General features: G+C 36.3%; 1 protein-coding gene across 2 annotated transcripts; it reads right to left on the bottom strand.

Moving 5' to 3' along the window:
* Positions 1-2,026: 2,026 nt before the first annotated feature.
* LOC140008462 (uncharacterized) lies at positions 2,027-6,062 on the bottom strand. Of its 2 annotated transcripts, none has more exons than XM_072052874.1 (5): positions 5,661-6,062; positions 3,783-3,839; positions 3,610-3,701; positions 3,034-3,375; positions 2,027-2,947 (listed from the first exon to the last, which is right to left on the bottom strand). In XM_072052874.1, the coding sequence occupies exons 2-5, from the start codon at positions 3,811-3,813 to the stop codon at positions 2,942-2,944; spliced, it is 471 nt and encodes a 156-aa protein (XP_071908975.1). In that variant the 5' UTR covers positions 3,814-3,839; positions 5,661-6,062; the 3' UTR covers positions 2,027-2,941. The 2 variants fall into 2 exon arrangements, with proteins under 2 accessions (XP_071908975.1, XP_071908976.1); XM_072052875.1 differs by having other exon boundaries at positions 3,783-3,817; positions 5,661-6,059.
* Positions 6,063-10,170: the final 4,108 nt, after the last annotated feature.

Below are 10,170 nucleotides of genomic sequence, written 5' to 3'. Positions count from 1 at the left end.
TCGGTTGAAAACACGACTTCCTACCGCATTTTAAAGGGGCGTTTTCTTCAGTGCCAGTGCAGAATTGAAAACGTGGTATGTTAAAAATGCGATAATATGGCGCGTTTTTTAGCCAAACGCGTTTTCTTCTGCAAATTTTTGCAGAAATTCGATTTCGAAAAATTACACATGTTACCCCAAATGCTCAAAATGCATCCTAAATCATTCTCTTGTCTAAATAAGCAATGTACGCACATAGGTAGATAAATGATCAAAACGTGTATTTTATCCTTCTGTAATGAATCGAAAACAACAATTACTCAAATCGAGGGGTTGGGTTCAATGATCAAATTTCGTCTTTTTCACCTCATTTGGTCATCTTTGCCTCTATGTCCAATATCTACAAATGAAAAATAATAAAATAACTCAAACAGATAAATATAAACGTAAAATCACACCAAAATGATATAAAATACTAAAACATTGTAAAGAGTATAATAAAATGTACTTAAATTAACTAATAAAATGTACTTAAAAATACGTAAAATAAACCCTTATCAGTATCCGTTAACTCAACATTGACCAGTAGGCTTAAATTTTACAGTACCAAATATTCAAAAAAAAAGAGCCATATTATACAATTGAAAATAGTTCGGGCTCGTGAAAATCAAGCATGGCAACCATATACTACTCATTTCGGTGAAGGTACATGTGATCAGCCATTGCATTTTGTAATTCCTTCCAATCATGCAGTGCTTCTGGAGTGACGTGTAATTGTGGCATTTGAGCTCCCTCGGTACCTCCATCATCCATATTAACTTCATCCGGTAAGTAGACGTCGTATACTCTCTAATGAAATTGTGTAGTACACAGCACACCACTACACTATTCGTCTGTGTCTCAATAGGATAGTTTTTCATAAGACCATCCAAAATTTTGAACCTCAATTTTCATACTCCAAACGTCCTCTCTATTATATTTCGAACCGAAAAATGACGGCGATTAAATAATCCTTTCTGTGTCGTCTGTGATATTCCTCCTGGTCCACTCTTAAAATGGGCCATGAATCCTGGCATGTGTCTGTATGCTGCATCAACTGCATAATATTTTTCAGCCGTGTGGGGTTGGAAATGCTGCATCCGGATTGGAAATAACATCCAATAAGACACGACTATCATGGGTACTCCCTTCCCAACCAACTCTGACATAAACGAATCTCATATCGTGGTCACATGCGACTAAAATATTTTGTGAAAGCGTGCCCTTTCTGTTACGAAAGGCATCCTGTTCCCTCTTTGGCACGCTTGTCGAGACATGTGTTCCATCAATAGCCCAATGCAATCCTACATATTGAATCTTTGATAAATTAAACTTGGATTTCGAAATTTATTAGTTTTAAGATGCGGGCACGTACCTTAAACCAGGGATAAAACCTTTTATTTTTTCGAATCCGAGAATGAATAGTATCCGTGTCCCTATGTCGGATAGCAATATGTGCTAATAGGACTAAAGTTTGGCATAGGCGGCGCACGTGTCGATGAATGGTCTCAGTGGAATGCTGAAATCGCTCACTTAACACTCTTTGTGTCAAATCATGGCTCAACCCATATAAAGCAATTGTCACTCCTTCCTCTAAAGTCACTTTATCACAGGGGCTCTCAATAATGTATTCACCTTCATGCAATATCCGGCAAAGTTAAATGAATGTGGGCATATTCATGCGCATGTTGTTAAGCATCCTGATGTATGATGTATTTTCCCCCCCAACAAGTCGTCAACCCAACCCTGACATGTGAAAGGGCATGTATGGACTAGTTGCCTTGTCCTTGGAACCTGATGTGTTTGAAAGTGCCATGATAGTATTAACACAGCAGTTGCGACTTGTCTTGCATCATCTGGGTCATCCAAATTCACTCCAAAATTTGGCGGAGCCCTAGCTATTTACACTCTGTTTGGGCAAAACACCTGCACCTTGATAACAAGTGATACATAAGCACCAAATGAGAAACAAGCTAGGAATTTGATCATTAGATAATCAACTCTTAAATTAAAGAAAGACTTCTATTTATTATTCGCCAACTCGAAAAGTCAAATATTAAAGAAATGGTGAAACATTATGGTAAGTTTTAAAATGAACCAAACTACGTAATGAAACAACCAAAGTGCAAATTCGTTTTCCAATAGGGAAAACCAGCATCTATCAATCACAAATACAAATCTAAAGTCATTAAAGCATTCAAAGAAAGCCCTTCCAACTAGTGCTTAACCCCCCTAAGCACATGTAGACCTCAATCATCTAGTTCCCCCTCCAATCGTCAGTGCATATAACCGCTTCCTAGCCTTATTCTGCTGATTCAAAAATATCATCCGATGGTCTGCGGAATCAGCCAATTTAACAGCTGCTTTTACAGCTACTTTATCTAGCAAGACTAGAAATTCGTTTAAGGCTGCATGTGCCTTTGCCACCAAGTTCGAGTCATCATCCACGTAAATCGGCAGAAGAGGAGCTGAAGTAGCAGCAAGTGGGGGAGGTGGGGCATCTACGCTCTGTGACGTGCTCCGATCGGAAGCAAACGTCGCATCCATCCAAGATATGGCATTATTGTATGAGGTGCGACTTAGATCGGGCGGGAGGTTGCCGTCTTTGGCGGATGAAAATTCCGAAGTCTTCCTTTTCCCTTTGCCTTTGTCTTTTGAATGTTCGGCATCCGATTTCCCAGTTGACTGCATAGGAGGCGTCATTTCATCAGTCAGGTCCACGTGCTCCTTACCCTGGAGGTTGATATTGGAGAAGGATTGACTTTGCCTCGCTCTTATCTTGTCATTGATGTCAACTGGTGGTTAGTTTGATCCCTTGCGTATCGGCCTTGGGCATCCATTTTGTCAAACACCTCCGACAATATGTAGAAGTCACGGCAATCTTTGTTGTGGTAAGCCTCAAAAGATGGATTCTCCCACACATTTAAAGCTAAAATTAATACAGAGGCATGTTAAAAAATAGTTTTTACACTTTATAAGCTTATGTGATAGAAAAGAAAAAATTAATTGGAGTACCTTAATCACATCTTGCCATTTGATTTCATCCATGGTTACAGTCTGGAGGAGGGGATCCCATCCGGCCCCAATCACCCTCAATCGCATGCGATTGTATTTTTGAGTCAGATGGCGCAAAGAATAATACTTCGCCTTGATTTGAGATTCATCAAAGTGGTATCCATTTTTGGCAAATTGATCAACAATTGCCGGGAACACCTCACTCTTTAAGTTGCCCTTGTTCATTCTATTAGCCCGTTTTAATTCAACCAAATACTCCGCAAATTCAAGCTCTCGCTCCATTGGAAATTGGGCTCGATCTTGCCTCGATGAACCAACCTTACCGGCCATTGGTTTTTTACGCTTTATGTAGGACAAATAAGGATTAGCAAAAATTGACTATTAAAGACGCTAAACAGAAATTGAATGGCATTTATAGCCCCAAAACAGATATATAGCAATATTGAAGTAAATTCCTTGAATCATGTACAAATAATACCAATTTCCAACCAAGGCAGCCGTGAAAACAGGACATACAAAATAGTTAATTCAATATATTAGTGAAAGGGTTGTGAAAAGAGACGAATTCAATAATACCTTGAAATAATTGGTGATGCAAAGCTGTATATCGTTCTCTCCACACTCGGACCAAGTAGTCGTAACAGAAACAGGAAGTATGAGTTTTCCGACTATGAATTAAAGTAAAAATTAGCCCTTACAATTCCTAACAGAAAAATACATGCAAGTGAAAAAAAAATCCCAAAACAAACCTCTAGAAATGGGTCTAGTGCGCGGCAGCATTAACCTGTTAACAAAAAAATGTATACCTATATCTCAAATTAATTAGAATGCAGCAAAATTACCTACCTCTATAATAGAACAGAAAAATACGTGCAAGGAATAAATGAAAAACCATCCACTTCAAAATATTACTAAGCAAACAGTAGAATTTGAACTAATTCCGCTAACCCCCTATTTCACATAAATCAAAAGCATGAAAACTTTACTACTATTCATGAATTAATTTGTCAAAGCCTCAATAAGCACACAATTTAAGTGAAAAGTCTTTTGAAAGGAATCCTTCTAGTTTGGGTTGCAAACCCAAGAAACACAAATAATTATAGTAAATAATAAATAAATTAAACAAGACACTGAGAAATAAATGATTTCTAGTTTGGGCGATTAGTGTTTAGAAGTTATACCAGTCACCACATTGCAAATAAATGATACTAGTAAAAACTAAAGGATGTAGGTTGAAGGATACTCAAGTGAGCATGCAAATTTCATAGGTAGATAGGAACGTGGTGGCTTGTATAGTTCACCAATTCATCTTCAAATTGGCATCCCTATCTACCCTTTGCGTTCTTATTAACTTTCTTACATATTCGCTTGGTAAACTTGATATGGTATAAGAAAGTACAAAAAAAGCTATAAGAACAAGAGGAAGTAGGGAAAAGAAAAAAAATGAGGGAAGCAGAAGTTATGGCATCAAAAGATCATGAGAAAGCAGTTTGTGTTCTTGATGCAGCCACCTATGTGGGCTTTTGGGTAGTCAAGAAACTGTTACTTAAAGGTTATATGGTTCATGCAGCTCTTCAGAGCAACACAGCACATTACAGAGCAAGAAATAATTGATTGATTTAGGTACAATAAATAGTTAGGTAAAATAAATAGTTTGCCTAATCAAGGCCCTCGCTTAATTGGGACCTCAACCCTTCTATTTTTTTCAAGGTAAATAGAAGGAGCTACAACAAGCAGGAGTATACACTACTGATGGAAAAGTGTGTATCAAGCGTTTCGAAACTAATTAGAAAAATCAGAACTCTATTAAAAATTTGTTTTTCTTAGTTATTAGTCTCAAAGAAATTTCAATCATCAAAAATGATTTTTTTATTCAGTACTATTAGGACCTCGTTAATGTATCTAAATTCTATTAAATTGACACACAAACAATTAAATTCATTATCCATTGGCAATCTCATTATTCAAGTTCATTCGTCTAAAAAATCATTGTCCAAGGCTTGTCTTTATCAAATGGAAGCTTGTCAAACTAATCTTGAAAAAGAAAAATTATTTCCAAAATCTCACAATTGCCTAGAAATTCTCCAATCAATCAAAAGAAACGCTTTCAACAACAGCAAAGACAGCAAGAATAACAAGAACAAGTAACCCAAAGGACTCCTCAGTTGAACCTCATATGCCACCAAGACCAATCAAAGCCTTTAAAACTCCTTCAAATACTTGCTCAATCTTGGCCCGGAGCAACACAGCATATTACAGAGCAACACAGAGCAATCAATTATGTAAAAAATCTTTAATCAACGCAGCACCCAAATTAATTCTCACAGACCAATGTTAAAGAATTAATTAACACATTACCCAAATTAATTAGCACAGAGCTTTCAACTCAGTTCGAAATTGAGACCAAGTGTAATATTCCAACGGAAGGCAATTAACTCAGCAGCCTTTCTCCAAATGTTGGCTTATTTAATACCAAAACAATAAAGAATCAAAGAGCACAGCCATATAAAATGACTAATCAACAAAAAAAAAATCCCAATAAATGCTTCTGGAATGCCGCGGTTTCATAGGCAAAAAATCGAAGCGTGCCTTCCTCAAATCTAAGCTACTGGTTGAAGGAAACTTACCTAAATGGAAGCACAGCAGAATTGTGGCAAACGGACTAGCACAGTCGTTTGTTGGAGGAGGAGCAGTTGCGGGGGAGGGGATGAATTTGTTCTTCGCCGAACCTTGGTCTAGCAGCTTCTCACGCGTCTACACTATTGCAACACAGAGCTGCAGTACCAATCTCACGCCGCTTCTCCAAGCTCCGATCACCTCCAAGTCCTATGGCCGAATTGCTCAGGTGAGCCCGCTAACCCGCTGTATAGGACACCGCTTCTGTGAGCTCAAAAACGAGGAACAGTCCAAGTGTATAGGGCACTGCTTCTATCGGGCAAAGTGTTTTGGGGTTTCAAAACAAGATGCGACAAAACGACATCGTTTTGCTAAAAGTTTAACAAGGGAGTGAAAGTTTTTTGGAAGTTTTTTGGGGTTTCTGTAGCAAAAGTTGTATAAAAACTAGTAGCAAACAAACTTGCTCAAAAACTTGGGTTCCAAACACCCCCTTGGTAACTGTATCGTACCAGTTAGATGATTGATTCAAATTCTATTTCATGAACATTTTTATATTTTAAAATACATAAAAATGATTTATTTATTTACGTTTCAAAATTAATCACTCAATCAAAACTTAATCGCTATTTTACATCATGATTTATCGAGCTTGTACCAAAATGATATTTCAAAAACATCTTCTTTGAACAAAAAACGAGGTACATTGACAGCAAAATATTATTGGTTACATCTGTGATATGTTTCGTAGGATGAATGATGTACGTGGTTTGAAACGGGGCATACCATCAAGAGAGGTGCAAATGCAAGGTTCGTGGAACCAACATCAGCCATAAAAATTTGGTATGATAGGATAAACAACATAGAAAGGCCTAAGTGGCTTTGACTTGACAAAATTTCCAAATATTATTTAGTTTAAATCATAAATATAAGTTTTAATTATTTTTTTTATCTTACGTATATCGTATCATAAAAAAAATACTATAATTTATTTTAAATAGTCAATTTTTTTTTTAAATAATCCCCTACCCAAACACACCTACTGTATCAACGATTGATTAATCTATGGCATTGAGATTGGACTAGTTACAATCAGAAATGAGATTGACGGTTCACCAAGCCCAAGCACCCCGTTGAAGTCCCAATCATAGGCCACGAGTCCATAACATTAGTACACGTACCCATGCAAAAAGTCTGTATCTAAAAACTTGATGATCCACGATTCAGATAAAGACTCTTATATTGGGCTTTTGTCCAGAGTGAAGCTTGAGTTGAACGGTAGAACTGGAGTTACATTACATCCACGCACGATAAGCACGAAAGGAAGGAAAGCGACCCTTGCAAGGTTGCTTGGTACATTCTGAGTAGCCCAGCCCTCTCAAATTAAAAAAACCACTTCTCCAAAATTATCCTTTCATTCCTCGCCCCAAAGACATCCACTCTGTTAGGGATTTTAATAAGACTGTTGTCTAGGAGTCACAGGGCCAGCTGTATTCTTTTGCGGCCTTGGATGCTTAAGTTAATGGAGGATTCATGTTGAGTAATTAATCTAGTAGGCTTTGAAGTAATATATTAATCTGTACTTGTCTTTTTCAAGAAAAAGGCAAAGAAAAAATTTTATTGTATCATGTAATTAAAAAGGCAAAGAAAAAATTTTATTGTATTATGTAATTGGCATGCACGGTAAAATGGAAAATAGTAATGTATTTTTTCTTGCCATGGTGATTTATAATGAGTTGTGAAATATGTCCCGAATAAAAATTTGGAACAATTCATTGTTGATGATTGTTGGGTTAAAGCATGAGATTGGTGATTGCCTGTCTGACCTTTCAAATGCCTTTGTCCACAACAAAGATGATTGGGCTGATATGACATCTTGCTTCTCGCTTGTTTGGGTCATGCTCCAGATCCAAATCAACATGTCCAGACTTTTTTCTTTTCAGGAAACCGAGTGAACGACAGTGTGGAATTGGATTTGAGTTTGAATTGAGGAATTGGGCCAAATTGGAAATTCATCAATCTCCAAAATCAATTCTATTAAGGAAAATGGGGGTAGAAGAAAACTGGGCTACAAATGCAGGCCGAGGATGAAATACAGTGCGTGCTACTATTTGCTAAAAGGGCGGTGCATTAGAATAAACATGGATGTTGTACTAATGGTGCTAAAGTGTTGATCAAGTGTTCTCAAGACCTAATGCCGCTAATCCCACGATTAGTTAGATGACTGCGAGATGTTTGTTTTGATTCTAGAAGTCCACCCTTTTTCTCGTCTCCTTTGTAAGGTTTGGAGTTTACTGAACCGGAAAAGGAGGAAAAAAAGGGTCCTTGATCACCTAAATGTCAATTTGTTTACGATTTTGTTGTCAAGTAACAATTTCTTCCGGATGCTTAGGCCTGCTATTGGCGTGAAAGAAAATAAAGAACTAGTGCTTTATTTCATAGTAATAGAAGAGAAAAGATTTTTTTGATGTTATTTTGTGTTGTTCAATAACTATGCAGAACACAAGAGAAGAAAAGAATAATAATGTTTGGATCTGGAAGTGGATTTACATGCCTATTTATTCTCTTGTTTAATAAATCTTGATGAACTAGTGGGAATACCCGTGCTATGCATGGGGCTGACATTATTGAAAAAAATAAAAATAAAGTGGTGAACAAATACATTTGTCCTATATTTTGGGGCACTTTCACTATAACTAAAATGTAGTAAGCCCTATATTTGTACTTATTCGTTTGAGAGTACATGACCTTAGGCTTTAGACTTCCCGTTTAATTAGGAAAAGATAATCCAGTAAGTTGATTCGAATGGGCGTTATGCATGCCAAAAACAAATGTACCGTAAGATGTTTTAGGTCCCATTTTGAGCCTACGGTATTTTTACTAAAGAAGGACAAAGCCAATCCAATGTGTTTGGTAAACAGCATTTATTGAATTTATTAGGAGTAGAGTTTTTAGCCAATGAAACATTTATAGAATAAACTCAAGATTAATGTTTTTAGAGCAATTTTTGTGTTGCAATAAATAAAAATTGAAATTTATAAATTATCAAATAAAAAATACTCATATAAGTGTACACCAAACAATATGATAAATAATTAATAAATACTGCGATGAAATTTGTATTAATTAAATATTTTTTAATAAAGTACAGCAACCTTAAACGGTCCTTAGCATGCAAGTAGTTGATAGGTGTTTGACCTACCTATCGGACTTCCGCATGCACACTCTTCCAGCACATGATTTCATTTCAGTTTTCACTATTTGGCCCCTGTTCTTTTTTTCGTTATCTATATGCGCAGATTTTTTGAGAAGCAACACAAGATCCTTTGAACTTCTGCTTCAGGTTTAAATCTAATTCCACTTAACTTGAGATGGCGGTGCTGAATATATTGTACTCATTCATTTTTCAAATGGTACTAATTGGTTATGCTAATCTGTTGAAGATCCTTGTTGGCTGAAATCATTCAGCTACAAAACTTGATGGACTTTTGTGAATTATTGATCGTGACATCAAAAGCTGTTAATGGCCTTTTAGGTCAATTTCACACGTAAATGTTCTTCTATGAGTGGCATGAAAAACTTCAGTTTTACTTTCCTCTCAGGTTGTTTGGTTTTGTAAAATGCATTTTCATGATGTCAATCATTCAGTAGGTTTTGAAAGGAATTAAGGTTTTGCGTGGGAATTATTATAGGTCTTGCTGTTGTTTTTCCAGAAAATTTTACTTTATATCGCTTGTTTGGCAAAAAAAAATTATGCATTCATTTAGTTAAAAAGCTGTCTTTCTTTGACAGTATTTAAGTTAATGAACCTATTGGTGTTCATCTGCTTGTCAAATCATATTCTGATTCCGAACTTCAACATGATCAAGAGTAGTCGCGATTAATGTTGTGAAAACTTTGGAATTACCTCCTGTTATACTCGAAAGCAATTTTAGACTCACTGACATTGGAGCATTTTCTGTCCTATTTCCACTCATCGTATCTAGACAAAGGAAATCCTCTCAATTTGAAAAACCCGAGTCACGAACAGATGGCGAACAATTCTGCTACGCAAATGGTGAACAATTTTTTTCTAAATCACAATTATTGGTAAAACCTTAAAATCAAAATTCCGCTTTTGTTACAGAATTAAGGAAGAAGATCTTGTCTGCATTAAGGACATCTTTTCAGAGGGCCAAAAGGGCATGAAATATTGTGCACAGAAAAGAAAGAATGAAACAAAAATCAAAACATAGCCTAACAAACAGTAAAGCGTCGAAATATGAGTCAGGATTATTTGCTTTATGTAGTTAGTTTCTTGATCTCTGGTATTCAATATAATTATGACCCTTGAATTTTTTTTTCATATATTTATCGTTAGATCTTTGGCATCACTGCTGAACATAATCCAAGTTTAGAAGGACACGTTTTTCCTAATCCAGTGGATGCAAATGGTTACATGGTGATGTTGTGATATAAGAATGGGTCTATGACACGCGAAGGTACTAAGATGATATTGAATTCAGTGTAGCACATTTCAGATAT

Source organism: Coffea arabica, chromosome 6c (genome assembly GCF_036785885.1).
Source record: "Coffea arabica cultivar ET-39 chromosome 6c, Coffea Arabica ET-39 HiFi, whole genome shotgun sequence".
NCBI lineage: Eukaryota > Viridiplantae > Streptophyta > Magnoliopsida > Gentianales > Rubiaceae > Coffea > Coffea arabica.
Note: the sequence above shows the minus strand (reverse complement) of the source record. Positions and strands in the feature narration are given on the sequence as shown.